The sequence below is a fragment of the Stomoxys calcitrans genome, chromosome 1 (assembly GCF_963082655.1).
Source record: "Stomoxys calcitrans chromosome 1, idStoCalc2.1, whole genome shotgun sequence".
Classification (NCBI taxonomy): Eukaryota; Metazoa; Arthropoda; class Insecta; order Diptera; family Muscidae; genus Stomoxys; species Stomoxys calcitrans.
Window position 1 is genome coordinate 193,935,695 of NC_081552.1, and position 19,345 is coordinate 193,955,039.

Sequence of the window (19,345 nt, forward strand, 5' to 3'; positions counted from 1 at the left end):
GTGATCTCTCGATTTAAGGTTTTGGGCCCTTGAACGGCGCCTTTATTGTCTGATGTCGCCGAAACTTGGGATAGTGAGACGTTTTAAGCCCCTCGACATACTTCTGCAATATGGCACAGATCGGTCCAGATTTGGATATAGCTGCCATATAGACCGATCTCTCGATTTAAGGTTTTAGGCCCATAAAAGGCGTATTACTGTCCGATGTCGCCAAAATTTGGGACAATGAGTTGTGCTAGGACCTTCGACATTCTTCTTCAATTTGGCTCAGATCGGTCCTGATTCGGAAATAGTTCCATATAGACCGATATCTCGATTTAAAGTCTTGGCCCCATAGAAGGCGCATTTATAATCCGATTTCATTTATAATCCGAATTTGACACAGTGACTTATGTTAGGCTTTTCGACATCCGTGTCATATATGGTTCAGATCGGTTTATTTTTAGATATAGCTAATTCAAAGTTCAATATTTTGGTATATACAATTGAACAATGACTTGTACTTATTAGTATTTGGTCGAAATCGGAACATTTTTCGATATAGCTGCTATGGGCATAAGGTATGCATTTTTCACCGGATTTTGACGAAAGGTGGTTTACATATATACCCGAGGTGGTGGGTATCCAAAGTTCGGCCCAGCCGAACTTAACGCCTTTTTTCTTGTCCATTGTTAAGATGGTGCAAATGATGATGAATACCCTTGAAAGAACAATAGAAGTCAAAATAAGGTGGCACACATGTATACGCGCTTAAAAAAATTTAAACAATTTAACGATCGGCGGAATTTGCGAAGATAGGGAAACCTATCTTCGGAACTTTCAGAGCAACCCTCGGTCTACTTGCATTTTTATTTCACCTATTTGCTCAGACTATTATGAACACTGCCTACCAACGCCAACACATGTCACGCATTTAATTGTTAGTTTCTTTCTAGCTGAACTAATTGTTGTCGTCGTTGTCAACACCCTTAACAAACAGTTTGGGTGTTTATTGGGGTGGAGTGTAACAATCAAATTACAAATTTTGCTCAAGAACATTGCACCAAGGAACAGGGGCAAACTTCTCACATATCAATGAGTGCAGTCCGATTAAAATTTAAGCTCAATGATAAGGGGCCTCCTTTTTATAGCCTAGTCCGAACGGCGTGCCGCAGTGCGACACTTCTTTGGAGAGAAGTTTTTGCATGCCTTAGTACCTCACAAAAGTTGCCAGCATTAGGAGGGGAAAACCACCGCTGAAAATATTTCCTGATGATCTCGCCCGAATTCGAACCCAGTCGTTCACCTTCATAAGCGGACATGCTAATCTCTGCGCTACGGTGGCCTCCGGAGTGTAACAATCACAATCAGAAATAAGTAAAGATTTGTAAAGTTTGACCGTGCTGAATCTTGGATACCCCCACCATGGATTCCGCTTTAAATGTGCCTTTATTAACTCGGTTCGTATTTGAATTATTTTACAACAACCAAATCGGAAATTGGTTGCGGGTGCTATGGTCTCAAGTAGTTATATCGGGGAATCGGTATTTGAAGGGCCTATATCAGTATATAGACCGACTCGGACCGTACAGGGCATGGATATTGGAAGTCATAGCAGGAGTGTTTGTGCCAAATTTCAGCCAAATTAGATGAAAATTTTAGCTTCTAGGGGCTAAAATATCAAGCGACTAGCTTTACGATTTTGAGCGCTATCGTGATTTCGACAGGCAGGCAGAAGGACTCACGGATATGTCTAGATCGTCTCCGAATGTCGAGACGATCCAGAATTTTTATATTTTAGGGGGTCGCAGATCAATATTTTGAGGTGTTACAAACAGAATGACTAGATTAGTATACCCCCATCCTATGGTGATAGGTATAAACAAGTAAAAGCGTGCTAAGTTCGGCCGGGCCGAATCTTATATACACTCCACCATGGATCGCATTTGTCAATTCTTTTCCCGGCATCTCTTCTTAGGCAAAACAGGATATAAGAAAAGATTTGCTCTGCTATTAGAGCGATATCAAGATATGGTCCGGTTTGGACCACAATTAAATTATATGTTGGAGACCTGTGTAAAAGTCAGCCAATTCGAATAAGAATTGCGCCCTTTGGGGGCTCAAGAAGTAAAATAGAGATATCGATTTATATGGGAGCTGTATTGGGCTATAGACCGATTCAGACCATAATTAATACGTATGTTGATGGTCATGAGAGAATCCGTCGTACAAAATTTCAAGCAAATCGGATAATAATTGCGACCTGTACATGCTCAAGAAGTCAAGATCACAAATCGGTTTATATGGCAGCTATATCAGGTTATGAACCGATTTGAACCATACTTGGCACAGTTGTTGGATATCATAACAAAACACGTCGTACCAAAATTCATTCAAATCGGAGAAGAATTGCGCCCTCTAGAAGCTTAAGAAGTCAAGACACAAGATCCGTTTATATGGCAGCTATATCAGGTTATAGATCGATTTGAACCATACTTGGCACAGTTGTTGGATATCATGACAAAACACACCGTCCAAAATTTCATTCAAATCGGATAAGAATTGCGCACTCTAGAGGCTCAAGAAGTCAAGACCAAAGATCGGTTTATATGGCAGCTATATCAGATTATGAACCGATTTGAACCATACTTGGCACAGTTGTTGAATATCATAACAAAACAGGTCGTCCAAAATTTCATTCCAATCGGATAAGAATTGCGCACTCTGGAGGCTCAAGAAGTCAAGACCCAAGATCGGTTTATGTGGCAGCTATATCAGGTTATGGACCGATTTGAACCATACCTGGCACAGTTGTTGGATATCATAACAAAACACGTCGTACCAAAATTCATTCAAATCGGATAAGAATTGCGACCTCTAGAGGCTCAAGAAATCAAGACCCAAGATCGGTTGATATGACAGCTATATCAGGTTATGGACCGATTCGAAACATACTTGGCACAGTTATTGCATATCATAACAAAACGCGTCGTGCAAAATTTCATTCCAATCGGATAAGAATTGCGCACTCTAGAGGCTCAAGCAGTCAAGACCCAAGATCGGTTTATATGGCAGCTATATCAAAACTTGGACTGATATGGCCCATTTACAATACCAACCGACCTACACTAATAAGAAGTATTTGTGCAAAATTTCAAGCGGCTAGCTCCTTCGGAAGTTAGCGTGCTTTCGACAGACAGACGGACGGACGGACGGACATGGCTAGATCGACATAAAATGTCGCAACTATCAAGAATATATATATATATTATGGGGTCTCAGACGAATATTTCGAGTAGTTACAAACAGAATGACGAAATTAGTATACCCCCCATCTTATGGTGAAGGGTATAAAAAGGCCTCCAGAAGTCAAATGAAGGATAATAGTTGTAGTTGTTGTAACCACATGTCTACATGTGGCAGAGGCGATCCTCGTCTAACGCCTATGGGTGAGCATGATCGTTCATGATGGCCATTGGTAACTTAATGGCGCCAATAACTCTCCTTGTCATATCGAGCATCATAGGCTCTCAGTATTTATGCAAGAGCCGACGCCGCCCGGTTTCTCGCTGAGACTCTCCACTCGATACCGCCGATTGTCCGCGACTGCAATTGTCCCAAGAACTTAAATTGGGAGATCGCTACATATGACAGCGATATATAAATAAAGCCCGATCTTGACCATACTCGTACGAATGTCGAGGGGCCTAACGTAACTCATTATGCCTAAATACAGCAAAATCGGTTAATAAATTCAAATGTGATGGGCCTAAAACCTCAAATCGGGAGATCGGTATATATAGCAACTAAATTCAAATATGGCCTGGTGTGAGCCGTATTGAAGTTTACACAACGCGATAATCCCAATTTCAGCGAAATCGGACAATAAATACTTTTGTTATGGGCTCAAGAGTTGTGTCTATATGTCGAAATAAAGACCGATCTTAACCAAACTCCGTACGAATGTCGAGGGGACAAACGCAACTCTCTGTGGTTAATGTAGGCAACATCGGTAAATAAATTCACCTTTTATGGGAGTAAAACCTTAAATCGGGAGATCGGTATATATGGCAGCTATATCCAAATCTGGACCGATCTGGGCCGTATTGTACAGGGATGTCGAGGAGTCTAGCACAACGCGATAATCCAAATCGGAAATCGGACATTAAATGCGGCTATTGTAGGACTAAGACCATAAAATACGAGATGGGTCTATTTGGCAGTTTTGTCGAAATAAAGACCTGATCTTAACCGATCAGTACGAATGTCGAGGGGACAAACGCAACTCACTGTGGCTAATGTACTGGTTCAATACCCGGGGAGTCGCCCAACCCTAAAATAATACCCCAAGGGGCCATGTATACAAAACAGGACAAAATGGGATGCCAATGAAAGTTATTTGAGAGTTAAATATACAAAAGGCGTGAGCTGCGAAGGCGTTTTTAACGCTGCGTTACAGTGAAACGGTCGATAAAGCGACGAACGTCCTATGGAGAGAGAGAACATCCAAATTGTGAGAAGACGAGGCTATTACTGAAAGGAAGTAAGCAGGAGTTTAGTATAGCTTGCCGTATCATAAATGGAAACATAGGACTACGAGCTCGCGTATGCAAAATCGGTACGACAAGTGATAACATGTGTAGGGTATGTGGGGAAGATGGTGAGATATTGGAGCATTTCCTATGTCATTGCCAGACATGTACCAACTTAGGGGCGTGGTATGGAAAACGATTAGGGATTTTGTAAGTAGCACGGAACTCTTAACTTATTGGGTTGCCCAAAAAGTAATTGCGGATTTTTTAAAAGAAAGTAAATGCATTTTTAATAAAACTTAGAAAGAACTTTAATCAAATATACTTTTTTTACACTTTTTTTCTAAAGCAAGCTAAAAGTAACAGCCGACAACTAACAGAAGAAAGAATGCAATTACAGAGTCACAAGCTGTGAGAAAATTTGTCAACGCCGACTATATGAAAAATCCGCAATTACTTTTTGGGCAACCCAATAGATTTCCTTTTGCGAGGTAACTTTTATGTATTAAGAGCGCACAACAAGCCGATTAAAGGCTTATATATTCTGCCGGCCGAGATCCGGTACGGCCGAACTTAGCACACTTTTACTTGTTTGGTTTTCTTTCGGCAACAAAGTGGTTGGTCCTCAAAGCATGTCAAATCAGTAGAAAAAGTTATTGCTAATCGAGGACTATGTATTGTATACACAGGTATTACACATAGCTAATACAAGCAAAATTACAAATTTACAAAAATTTTACGAAAACTTCACCATCAACTACCACTTTCTAAGTTTCGTGTTCTACTCTCATGTTGACCAATTTCCCCGACAGCCACCCTAATAAAAGTAGATATAAATTTTCATAGGAATGCCTAACTTCATGCATCCACACTCATGAATGTCTAAATGTAATTTTAATTTGTCACACAAACATGCGGCTGTATGTAACTCTCACAGCATTTTGAATGGTAAGTGGGTTTTTGTTTTTAGGAGATATAATTTTATTTTACCATCTGATAACGGTCATTAAACTCTATTTTGCAGAAATATTTTCATTTCAATTTCCATCAAAACGGTTAAATATTGGATAATGTTTTTCTTTGTATAAAATGTTTAAGCCCAGTGCGCAAGCCCAACAGTTCGTCGCGAGTTTTAGTACAACGCCTAACGTTTTGTTATACAAGCGGATCATAAATTCACAATTCACAATTGCTAGCAAATTTCGATTTTGTTATAACAAAATGAATATCCTTGAAAGGATATTTCTTAGTAAACAATCGGCTTTGTTATTTTATTCAATCGTCTTCCTAAGCAGTGCCTGTGCAAAGGTGGATAATACATCGTGGAAAGATTTTCTCTTTGGAACAAAATGGAAATCTTCAACGTCGCCTGTATCACGTGATTATAGGTGTAGGTGAAAGCTATTCCATACTGAAAATATTGAGATTAAAAAATAAAAAAAAACTTAACTATTAGTACGAATATTTTAAAGAAATAAAAAATCGAAATAAATAACCACATAAAAAATACTTAATATCCAAAGTATCTAAAAGAAATGAAAATTAAACGTACTTGTGATGGATTTTGAACTTAGAAAATGAATTATTTATCGTATTGAATTCAAAAAAGAAAACAATTTAAACAAGTAAAAAGGCGTTAAGTTTGGCCGGGCCGAACTTTGGGTATATATATAAACCACCTTTCGTCAAAATCCGGTGAAAAATGCATGCCCCATAGCAGCTATATCGAAATATATTCCGATTTGGACCAAATACTACTAAGTACAAGTCATTGTTCAATTGTGTATAACAAAAAAATTTATCTTTTTAGTTGCTATATCTAAAAATGAACTGATTTGAACCATATACGACACGGATGTCGAAAAGCCTAACATAAGTCACTGTGTCAAATTTCAGCGAAATCGAATTATGAGTGCGCCTTTTATGTGGCCAAGACTTTAAATCGAGAGATCGGTCTATATGGCAGCTTTATCCAAATCTGGACCGATTTGGGCCAAATTGCAGAAAAAAATCAAAGAGCCTAACACAACTCAATGTCCCAAATTTCGGGGAAATCGGACAATAAATGCGCCTTTTATGGCCCCAAAACCTTCAATCGAGAGATCGGTCCATATGACAGCTATATGCAAATCTTGATAGATCTAAGACAAATTGAAGAAGAATGTCGAGGGTCTTAACTTAACTCACTGTCAAAAATTTCGGCAAAATCGGACAATAAATGCGCCTTTTATGGCCCCAAAACCTTAAATCGAGAGATCGGTCTATATAGCAGCTGTATACAAATCTGGACCGATCTAAGCCAAATTAAAGAAGAATGTCGAAGGGCCCAACACAACTCACTGTCCCAAATTTCGACGACATCGGACAATAAATGCGTCTTTTATGGCCCCAAACCCTTAAATCAAGAGATCGGTCTATATGACAGCTATATCCAAACTGAACAGATCTGGGCCAAATTGAAAAAGGATATCGAAGGCCCTCACACAACGGACTGTTTCAAATTTCGGTGATATCGGACAATAAACGCACCTTTTAAGGGCTCAAAACCTTAAATCGAGAGATCGGTCTACATGGCAGCTATATCCTAATCTGGACCGATCTGTGCCATATTGCAGAAGTATGTCGGGAGGCTTTAAATAACTCACTGTCTCGAATTTCGACGACATCGGATAAATAAATGCGCCTTTTATGGACCAAAAACCTAAAACCGAGAGATGGGTCTTTATGGCAGCTATATTCAAATCTGAACCGATCTAAGACAAATTGAAGAATAATGTCGAAGGGCCCAACACAACGAATTTCGACGACATCGGACAATAAATGCGTCTTTTATGGCCCCAAAACCTTAAATCAAGAGATCGGTCATATGGCAGCTATATCCAAATCTGGACCGATCTGTCCCATATTGCAGAAGTATGTCAAGAGGCTTAAGATAACTCACTGTCCAAATTTGAAACAATCTGGGCCAAATTGACGAAGGATTTCGAAGGGCCTAACACAACTCACTGCCTCAAATTTCAGCAAAATCGGATAATTTATGTGGCTTTTATGGACCTAAGACCCTAAATCGGCGGATCGGTTTATATGGGGGCTATATGAAGATATAGTCCGATATAGCCCATCTTCGAACTTCATCTTAATCTTGGACACAAAAAGAATCTGTGCAAAGTTGCAGATCAATATCTCTATTTTTAAAGACTGTAGAGTGTAGATCGTCTTAGATTTTTATGCTGATCAAGAATATATATACTTGATAGGGTCGGAAATGGATATTTCGATGTGTTGCAAACGGAATGACAAAATTAATATACCCCCATCCTTCGGTGGAGGGTATAAAAACAAGTAAAATCTTGCTAAGTTCGGCCGGGCCGATTCTTGGGAACCCACCACCATGGATTCTGCCAAAATATGGGAGCTAGATCTGGTTATTGATCGATTGGAACCGTACTTCGCACAGTTGTTGAAAGTCATTACAGAACACTAAGTGCAAAATTTTAGCCTACTCGGATAAAAATCGCGGCTTGTATGAGCTCAAGAAGTGAAATCGGGAGATCAGTTTATATGGGAGCTATATCATGTTCTGGACCGATTTGGAGCGTACTTAGCACAGTTGTTGGAAGGCATAACGGAACACTATATACAAAATTTCACCCAAATCGGACGAAATTTGCGGCTTCCATCGGCTCAGGAATTCTAGTCGGGAGATCGGTTTATATGGGAGTTATATCAGGTTCTTGACCGATTTGAACCGCACTTAACACAGATGTTGAAAGTTATAAAAGTTAAATGTGCAAAATTTCAACAAAATCGGACAAAAATTGCCGCTTCCAGGGGCTTAAGAAATCAAATCGGGCAATCGGTTTATAAGGGAGCTACATTCAAATCTGAACCGATATAGCCCAATCGCAATCCCTAAGGACCTACATCAATAGGAAGTAGTATACACTCATCTTATGGTGGTGGGCATAAAAATTGTATGAAATATAAATTTTTTAAGAATTTTTCGTTTTTATACTCTCCACCATGGGATGGGGGCATATTTGTAGCATATCGAAATATTCACCTGAGACCCAATAAAGCGTATTAATGGTGATTTTTTAGCTATAATCTTTTTGCCAACATGTTTCGTGTTTAACATATTCAGTTTGGTCTATAATTTAACCATGAATCGTCTTGCAAACGGACAACGCTTGCAAATTATTGAATTTTACTATCAAATGCGTGCTTCTTCCATTCCATCCACGAAGCTCATTTTTGGCTCAATGGGTACGTAAATAAGCAGAATTGTCGATTGTGGAGTAAAGATCAGCCAGAAGCATTGCAAGACCTACCAATGCATCCAGAAAATGTCACAGCTTGGTGCGGTTTACTGGCTGGTGCTATCATTGGACCGTACTTCTTCAAAGATGAAGCGAATCGTAACGTAACTGTGAATGGTGAGCGCTACCGTGAGATGATATCCAAAATGCCCAAAATGCTCAAACTGCAAGAGCTTGACTTGCATGACATGTGTTTTCAACAAGACGGTGCCACATGCTACACAGCACGCGCAACAATGGACTTATTGAGAGACGAGTTCGGTGAACATTTTATTTCACGTTCAGGACCGGTCAATCGTGCGAATTAAAGCCGTTAGATTATTTTTTGTAGGGCTATGTTAAAGCTCTTGTCTACACAGGCAAGCCCGCTTCAATTGACGCATTGGAAGACATCATTCATTATTCAACATATTCGTGAGATACCGGCCAAAATGTAGGAAAGAATATGCCAAAATTGGACTAAGTGGATGGACCATTTGAGGCGCAGTCACGGTCAACATTTGCATGAAATAATTGTATGGGCCGCTTTACTTTACAATAGCTGTTAAAAATATCACCCTTGACAAACTTGATCGTCTTGACATTTCAAGTCGATTTGGTCATGTCCATCCATCTGTCTGTCTATCGAAAGCATACAAACTGTCGAAGGAATAAAGCTAGGAGCTCGAAATTTTGCACAAATACTTCCTATTAGTGTAGGTCGGTTGGGATTATGAATGGGTGATATCGGTCGATTTTTTGATATAGCTGCCATATGAACCGATACTCGATCTGGATTTCTTAAGTCAATAGAGTGCGCAGTTATTATTCGATTTGGCTAAAATTTTGCATGAAGTGTTTTGTTTTGACTTTCAAAAGCTATGCGAAGTATGGTCTAAATCGGTTCATAACCTGATATTCGTAGCTCCCACATAAACCGATCTCCCATTTGTAGTTGTAGAGCCTCTAGAGGGTGCAATTCTTAGCCGATTCGGCTGACATTTTAAATATCAATTTCCGATCCCACAAAATGTATATATTTCTGATCCTCGTAAAATTTTGCACACACTCATATTTCTTCTATACGCATATTCAGATCTTGAATGGGACACATGGGATTATATTTCGATATAGCTGCCGTATAGACCGATCTGCCGATTTATAGTCTTAAGCATAAAACAGGTGTATTTATTACACGATTTCGTTGAAATTTGGCATAGTGAGTTTTATTAGGCCCGCCGATATCGGAATTAAAAATGGTTCTGAACGAAACATATTTGGATATAGCTGCTATATAGACCGATCTGCCGACTTTGCGTCTTAGGCTTATAACAGGCCCATTTTTTTCCCGACTACGCTGAAATTTCGAACAGTGAATTGTATCAAGACTCCCAACATCTGTCCCGAATATGGTCCAGGTCGGGCTATATTTTGATATAGCTGCATTGAGACCGATCTTCAGCTTTAGGTTTAAAGACCATAAATGAGGCATTTATTATCCAATTTGGTTGAAATTTGAAACACTGAACTGCTTTAAGACTCTCGACATTCAACCCAAATAAAGCCATGATGGTGGGTGTCAAAAGTTCGGCACGGCCGAACCTAATGCCATGTACTTGTTTTTGCTGTCCCATTTTCAACATATTTTTATACCCTCCACCATAGGATGGGCGTATACTAATATCGTCATTCTGTTTGTAACACCTTGAAATATGCGTCTGAGACCCCATAATGTATAAATATTCTTGATCGTCATGTCATTTTAATTCGATCTAGCCATGTCCATCCGTCTGTCCGTCCGTCTGTCTGTCGAAAGCAAGTTAACTTTCGAAGGAGTAAGGCTAGGAGTAAGGCTAGCCGCTTGAAATTATCCACAAGTACTTCTTTTTAGTGTAGGTCGGTTGGTATTGTAAATGGGCCATATCGGTGCATGTTTTGATATAGCTGCCATATAAACCGATCTTGGGTCTTGACTTCTTGAGCCTCTAGAGAGGGCAAATCTCTTCCGATTTGATTGAACTTTTGCACATAGTGGTTTGAATCACTTCCAACAACTGTGCGAAGTATGGTCTTAATCGGTCCATAACCTGATATAGCTGCCATATAAATCTTGGGTCTTGACTTCTTCAGCCACTAGAGAGCGCAATTCTCTTCCGATTTGACTGAAATTTTGCACATAGTGTTTTGATATCACTTCCAACAACTGTGCGAAGTATGGTCCAAATCGGTATTTAACCTGATATAGCTGCCATATAAACCGATCTTTCGTCCTGACTTCTTGAGCCTCTAGAGAGGGCAATTCTCTTCCGATTTGACTGAAATTTTGCACATAGTGGTTTGAATCACTTCCAACAAATGTGCGATGTATGGTCCAAATCGGTCTTTAACCTGATATAGCTGCCATATAAACCGATCGTGGGTCTTGACTTCTTGAGCCTCTAGAGAGGGCAATTCTCATCCGATTTGGCACAAATTTTGTACAACGGCTCCTCCCATGGCCTTCAACATACGTGTGCAATATGGTCAGTGCAATCGATCTATGGCTTGATACAACTCCCATGTAACCCGATCTCACGATTTCGCTTCTTGAGCCCTGAATCGGACTATAACTTGATATAGCTGCGTCCTTATTCATTATTCTTTGTTTGCCTAAAAACAAATACTGCGCAAAGAACTCGACAGATGGTGGAGGGTATATAAGATTCGGCCCGGCCGAACTTAGCACGCTTTTACTTGTTTCTCCATAAGCAGGTTAATTTCGAAAATGGGCTATATCGGATTATATCTTGATATAGCACCCATATAGACCGATCCGCCGATTTAGGGTCTTAGGCCCATAAAAGTCCCATTTATTATCCGATTTTGCTGAAATTTGGGACAGTGAGTTGTGTTGGGCCCTACAAAATCTCTTTAATTTGGCCCAGATCGGTTCAGATTTGGATATAGCTGTCATATAGACCGATTTATTGTCCGATTTTGCTGAAATTTGGGACAGTGAGTTGTGTTAGGCCCTTCAATATCCTTTTTAAGTTTGGCTCAGATCTGTTCAGATTTGGATATAGCTTCCATATAGACCGATCTGTCGATTTAAGGTCTTGCGCCCATCAAAGGCCAATATATTGTTATACACATTTGAACAATGACTTGTTCTTATAAGTGTTTGGTCCAAATCGGAACATATTTCGATATATAGCTGCTATGGGGCATTAGTTATTAAATATATAGCCGAGGTGGTGGGTATCCAAAGTTCAGCCCGGCCGAAAACGTCTTTTTTCTTGTTTATGTAGGTCGTGGGGAATTGCAAATGTGCCGTATCGGTTCAGATTTGGAAATAGCCCCCATATATAACGATTCCCGGTTTTGATTTTTTAAAACCCTAGAGGTCTTAATTTTCTTCGATTATGAGTCCCAATATACGCGCCATGTATCGTCTGAATTGGTCTGTAAACTGGTCTATAAACCGATCACCGGATTTGATATTTTCACCCCATGGATGCCCCAATTTTAGCCTTATTTGGTTGAAATTTGCACAAAAAGGCGTCTATTATGACTTCCAATAACCGTGCCAAGCATGATGAATCAGTCTGTAAACTGTTGTAGCCACCCATATAAATCCCCCCCGTTTGACTTCTTTATCCCCTAGAACCTTTAGTTTTCATTCAATTTGGCGGAAATTTGGTACGTGAAGAACTTTTGTGTCCCCCTTTACACACTCCGAACCCAGAAAGGTTCATAAATGGGTATAGACCCCTTAGGGTTTCGCCTGATTAACGTATGCGAATGTACGACATCGAAATATTCAATACAATAAATTTGATCACTTTTTATGTTATTTATATACAATTGCTTCATTTTGAAAATATTTGCAGTTTTGCCAATATTCAGTGTAGTCCCTATGGGACCAGCATTGTGCTTGGCTCCATCAGGGGAAGTGGGCAGCTGTATACCCAATAAGGACTGCATTATACGAGGTGGTATACCAGCAGGGCCATGTGGAGGAGGATATGGAATATGCTGTGTTTGTAAGTTGTTTCTCGCTCTAGTATGAAAATATTACAATTCTCCAATTTAAACAAACAAAACTGTGCAAAAGTTTTGCAGACATGTGGCGGTATTATAAGGGAGAACTCCACATATTTCGTTAACCCCAATCATCCAGACACTTATGATGGTACAGGAAGTTGCCAGGTTACGGTACAAAAAGTACATCCCGACATATGCCAGTTAAGGTAGGCGTATTAAAGAAGCTATCTCAAATAATCACTAAAACCTTAAACATGTTTCTCAACTAGGTTAGATTTGGATATGTTCTCCATAGCACCTCCGGAACCCGTAAATCACCTGTGTACCCAAGATCAATTATTGGTATCTGGCAGCAGCCCAGTTCCTACCATATGCGGCACTTCCTCGGGCGATCATAGTAAGACAAGGGAAAGGGTGGATTTTCATACAAATTAAAGACTTTAAACTTTTCAGTGTACATTGATGCTGGGCTGGGTCAAAGTAATCCAATTGTGCTATCCGTCATTACCAGTGGAACGTTTCCCAGAATATGGCGCATGCGTGTTACACAAATACACTGTGGCAGTATTGGTAGAGCCGAACAGGGTTGCCTACAATACTACACTGGTATTAGTGGCCGTGTAAGAAGTTTCAATTTTAATACCGTCTCCGGTAGGCAGCTGTCCAATCAGGATTACAGCATTTGTGTGAGAACAGAAAGAAATTTTTGTGGCATACAATATAATGCATGCCCGGACTTAGGTATGGAAGGTAATGCAAAGATTTTCCGATTTTAAGTTTTCTTTTGAATTTTTGTTTCGTTTTAGAAAATAATCGTTCGAGATCTTTTACATTGTCTGGGAACTCCAATAATCCCACGGGCACCATGGTTGGTGGCGGGACTCAAGTTACCCAAAATGCCTGCATACAAGATTGGCTTTTAATTGGCTGTATGCGTTCCGCTGATCGCATACCACCCCAAAGTGCATGCGAGGATCGTGTATGTGGTGGTACTTTTAGTGCGGAAGTGGGCATGGTTCAGAAAACTGTTCAATGTAAGTAGAGTGAGCCGTCTGAGCCGAATCTTATATACCCTCCACCGTGGATCGTATTTATCAAGTTCTTTGCACGGTTATTACATGAAATATTGATGGATTCTTAGATATCTTATTGGGTTGCCCAAAAAGTAATTGCGGATTTTTCATATAGTCGGCGTTGACAAATTTTTTCACAGCTTGTGACTCTGTAATTGCATTCTTTCTTCTGTCAGTTATCAGCTGTTACTTTTGGCTTGCTTTAGAAAAAAAGTGTAAAAAAGTATACTTGATTTAAGTTCATTCTAAGTTTTATTAAAAATGCATTTACTTCCTTTTAAAAAATCCGCAATTACTTTTTGGGCAACCCTATATATATAATAAGTAAAAGCGTGTTATGTTCGGCCGGGCCGATTCTTGGGAACCCACCACCATGGATTCGGCTAAACTACGGGAGCTTATCTGGTTATAGACCGAATTGAACCGTACTTAAAACAGTTGTTGAGAGTCATAACAGAACTCTATATGCAAAATTTCAGCAAAATCCGATAAAAATAGCGAATTGTAAGGGCTCAAAAATCAAACCGGGAGATCGGTTTATATGGAAGCTATATCAGGTTATAGACCGATTTAGACCGTACTTAACACAGTTGCTGGAAGTCATAACGCAACACTATTTGTAAAATGTCAGCCAAATCGGACAAAAATTGCGTCTTCCAGGGGCTCAAGAAGTCAAATCTGGAGATCAGTTTATAAGGGAGCTATATCCAAATCTGAAGCGATATGGCAATCCCCAACGACCTACATTAATATTAAGTATATGTGCAAAGTTTCAAGCAGCTAGTTATACGCGTTCGACCCCTATCATGATTTCGACAAACGGACGGACATGGGTAGTTCGACTCAGAATGTTGAGACGATCTTTATGGGGTCCTAGATCAATATTTCGAGGTGTTACAAACGGAATGACTAGATTAATATACCTCCACAGTATGTTGGTGGGTTCAAATATCAATTTGTGTTTGTTTGTTTGTCTGTTCCGTATAGACTCAAAAACAGCTGAATCGATTTTCTTGAAATATTCAGATCCAGTAGTGAAAATAGGCTACTACGTTTTTGATATTTGAAGGGGGAGCGGACCCTCCCCCTTACCCCAGTTTTCAAAAACGCCAAATCTTGATGATGAATGCTGCGATTTAAGCGAAATTTTGTGTGCTCTCTTCAAGTAAACTAAAAACAAAAATTTGGTATCCAATTTCGGATGTGGTTCCTAGGGGGGCCGCCCCATCCCCAAAACCTACCAAATACATATATAGTCCAATCACGACAATATGGGACTCAAATGAAAGGTATTGAAGAGAAGAAAAGATATCTGATATCCAAATGTGGGACCAAATTCCTGGGGCTCCTCCCCTTCCCCAAAACACTCCCCAAAGGGGACAAATTTTCGACCATCGCAATATGGGGCTCAAATGAAAGGTCTTTGGGAGTAAAGCATGAATCTGATATCAATATACGGGAAAAAAGTGTTTATGGGCCACCCCAACCCCATAAAACCACCCAAGTAGGACGTATTTGCTAACAATTGCAATATGGGGCTCAAATAAGAGGTATTTTGGAGTAGAACAAGAATATGATATATATTTTCAGGGTCAAGTCACTGAGAGGCCGCCACAGTCCCAAAAACAGTCATGTTTGCCGACTATGGCAATATGGGGCTCAAATGAAAGGTATTTGGGAGTAGACTACGAATGTGATACCAACATTCGGGACCAACTGTCTTACCGACGTCCCACCCGCAAATAGGACGTATTTGTTCACCATGACAATGTGGGTCTTAAAAAGAGTGGAGCTCGATATTGATAGTTTTTATGGTCCATACCCTAAAAGGGACATATTTGCTGACTTTTGCAATAATGGGTATAATTAAAAGGTTTTTGAGATAGCAAACGTATTTGATATCCAATTTTGAGGCCAATGGCAATATGGTGTTCAAATAAATGATATTTGAGAGTAGAGCTAGGTGCTGATATATTTTCAGGGCTAAGTGTTTGCGGGACCACCCCACTCTCCAAAACACCCCTAAGACGGGCATATTTACTAACCACGTCAATGTGGGGTACAATTTATAGGTATTGGGGAGAAGAGTACGATAGGGTCTACCCCTTCCCTAAAACACCCCAAAAACAACAATTATTTACTCACCATCGCAATATGTGGCTCGTCTCTAGAGAGAGCCTCTAGAGAGCGTATTTTTTCTTCTATGTGGCTGAAATTTTGCATGAGGTATTTTTTTTTTTTTTAAATTTCAACGACTGTTCCAGGCATGGTTCAAATCAGTCTATAAACTGATATAGCTCCCATCTTAGACCCATAAAAGCAACATCTATTATCCGATTTTGCTGAAATTTGGGACAGTGAGTTGTGTTAGGCCCTTCAACATCCTTCTTCAATTTCGCCCAGATCGGTCCAGATTTTTATATAGATGTCATATAGACCGATCTCTGGAGTTAAGGTCTTGGGCCCATAAAAGGTGCATTTATTGTCCGCTTTGCCGAAATTTGGGACAGTGAGTTGTGTTAGGCCCTTCGACAGATTTCCTCAATTTGACCAGATCGGTCCAGATTTGGATGTACCTGCCATATAGACCGATCTCGCGATTTAAGATTTGGGCTCATAAAAGGCGCAATAATTGTCCGATGTTGCCGAAATTTGGGACACTTCGTTGTGTTAGGCTCTTTGACATACTTCTTCAATTTGACCAGATCGGTCCAGATCGGTCCTGGGCGCCTTTATTGTCCGATGTCGCCGAAATTCAGGACAGTGAGTTGTGTTAGGCCCCCCAACATCTTTATGCAATTTGGCCCAGATCAGCACAGATTTGGATGTAGCTGCCATACAGACCGATCTCTCGATTTAAGGTTTTGGGCTCATAAAAAGCACATTTATTGTCCGATGTCGCCGAAATTTGGGACAGTGAGTTGTGCTAGGCCCCTCGATATCTTTATTCAATTTGGCCTAGATCGATAAAGATTTGCATGTATTAAAGTTTTGCATGGATTTAAGGTTTTGGGCCCATAAAGGACGCATTTATTGTCCCATGTCGCCAAAATTTGAGAGAGTGAGTTGATCGATAAAGATTTGGATATAGCTGCCATATAGACCGATATTTCCACAGTAACTTATGGAGGCCACTGTAGCGCAGAGGTTAGCATGTCCGCCTATGACGCTGAACGACTGGGTTCGAATCCTAGCGAGAGCATCAGAAAAAATTTTCAACGGTGGTTTTCCCCGTGCTAATGCTGGCAACATTTGTGATGTAATATGCCATGTAAAACTTCTCTCCAAAGAGGTGTCGCACTGCGGCACGCCGTTCTGACTCGGCTACGAAAAGGAGGCCCTTGTCATTGAGCTTAAACTTGAATCGGACTGCACTCATTGATAGGTGAGAAGTTTGCCTCTGTTCCTTAGTTGAATGTTCATGGGCAAAATTTGCAATTTTTGACTTATGTTAGGCTTTTCGACATCCATATCGTATATGGTTCAGATCGGTTTATTTTTAGATAAAGCTACTACTTTGTTATAAACAATTGAACAATGACTTGTTCTTACAAGTATTTAGTCCAAACTGGAACATATTTCAATATAGCTGCTATGGGGCATAAGATATGAACTTTTCACCGGATTTTGTCGAAAGGTGGTTTACGTGTATACCCGAGGTGGTGGGTATACAAAGTTCGGCCCGGCCGAACTTAACACCTCTTTTTAGCATTGCCCTTTCAAAGTTTACTGAATATTTCCGAATATTTTACTATTATTTTCAGCAAGTGTAAGACCCTTTCGATTATATTTTCATACTGACGGCATTGAAGCACCCACAGACATAGATAACCGAGGATTTTGTCTTGACTACGTGCAGCAGCCATGTACAAATGGATTTTAAATTACAAAACAAAGCAACTTCTTCGCCAATTCTCCCCATTTGAATTAGGAGTCGAATGATTTAAACTTCAACAATGACCCCTATATCTAATATGAAATGGTTATATGTGTCAACAACTCTAATTTATTCTAGAATACTATAAGTCTGAGTAACAATTTCGCAAAAACAAAATTATGTATTGATTTTTTCTATATTAAAATAAAAAAAAACATTTTTTACTTATACAAACAAAGAAATCAAAATGTGAATTCAATCCAGAAAGGCAATTTAGCAGTATTTTCTTTTAAAAGAAGCCATGGTTAAACAAGTAAAAGCGTATTAAGTTCGGCCGGGCCGAATCTTGGGAACACCATGGATACTGCTAAAAATTTATGCAAACTAAATTTAGACGAAGGCCAAAATTTTATTCTATTGTACATACCAAACTTCTGTCAAACCAGCAAAAATTAAAGCTTCTAGGAACCGAACAAGGATGATCGAGTGACAGGTTTACATGGGAGCTATATCAGGTTAGAGACTAAAGTGGACCGTACTTGGCACAGTTGTTGGAAGTCGTAACAGAACACCGAAGCCAAAATTTAAGCCAAATCGGACAAAAATGGTGGCTTCCGGGGGCTCAAGAAGCCAACTCGGGAGATCGGCTTATAAATGAGTTATACCACGTTATAGACCGAATTAGACTTTACTCAGAAACGTTCTAAAATATTACGATTTTGAGCTTATTTTTCGAAGAAATGCATTTGGGACTGCGGCAGATAGTTTTTTCAGGCATAAACTTCACTTCTGTGTCCTTATCTCATCAAATTTTGGGGCTTCGAAAATTGAAGATTTCCAAAGGCTAACCCCTTGCTCGAAAAATGCAAAAAAATATCGAAGTGAACAGATTTGAAAAATGTTTTTACCAGATGATACTGGTTTGAATTTGCAATCCAGGGTTGCCATCGGATCTTCGAAATTCGAAGATGTAACGAAGTTACAGCGATTTTAAACATTCTTGGATTTTTCGATTCTGAGGGCAAAATATTACGATTTTGAGCTTATTTTTGGAAGAAATGCATTTGGGACTGCGGCAGATAGTTTTCTCAGGCATAAACTTCACTTCTGTGTCCTTATCTCAACAAATTTTGGGGCTTTGAAAATTGAACATTTCCAAAGGTTAACCCCTTGCTCGAAAAATGCAAAAAAATATCGAAGTGAACAGATTTGAAAAATGTTTTTACCAGATGATACTGGTTTGAATTTGCAATCCAGGGTTGCCGTCGGATCTTCGAAATTCGAAGATATTAAGAAGTTACAGCGATTTTAAACATTATTGGATTTTTCGATTCTGAGCGCAAAATATTACGATTTTGAGCTTATTTTTCGAAGAAATGCATTTGGGACTGCGGCAGATAGCTTTTTCAGGCATAAACTTCACTTCTGTGTCCTTATCTCAACAAATTTTGGGGCTTCGAAAATTGAAGATTTCCAAAGGCTAACCCCTTGCTCGAAAAATGCAAAAAATATCGAAGTGAACAGATTTGAAAAATGTTTTTACCAGATGATACTGGTTTGAAT

General features: G+C 39.6%; 1 protein-coding gene across 1 annotated transcript; it reads left to right on the top strand.

Annotated features, from left to right (window-relative positions):
• Positions 1–5,732: 5,732 nt before the first annotated feature.
• Positions 5,733–17,831, top strand: LOC106094247 (uncharacterized). Its single transcript, XM_013261450.2, has 7 exons — positions 5,733–5,901; positions 12,679–12,831; positions 12,903–13,038; positions 13,102–13,229; positions 13,286–13,573; positions 13,639–13,866; positions 17,670–17,831. Exons 1-7 carry the CDS (start codon positions 5,733–5,735, stop codon positions 17,786–17,788), a joined length of 1,221 nt encoding a protein of 406 aa, XP_013116904.1. The 3' UTR covers positions 17,789–17,831.
• Positions 17,832–19,345: the final 1,514 nt, after the last annotated feature.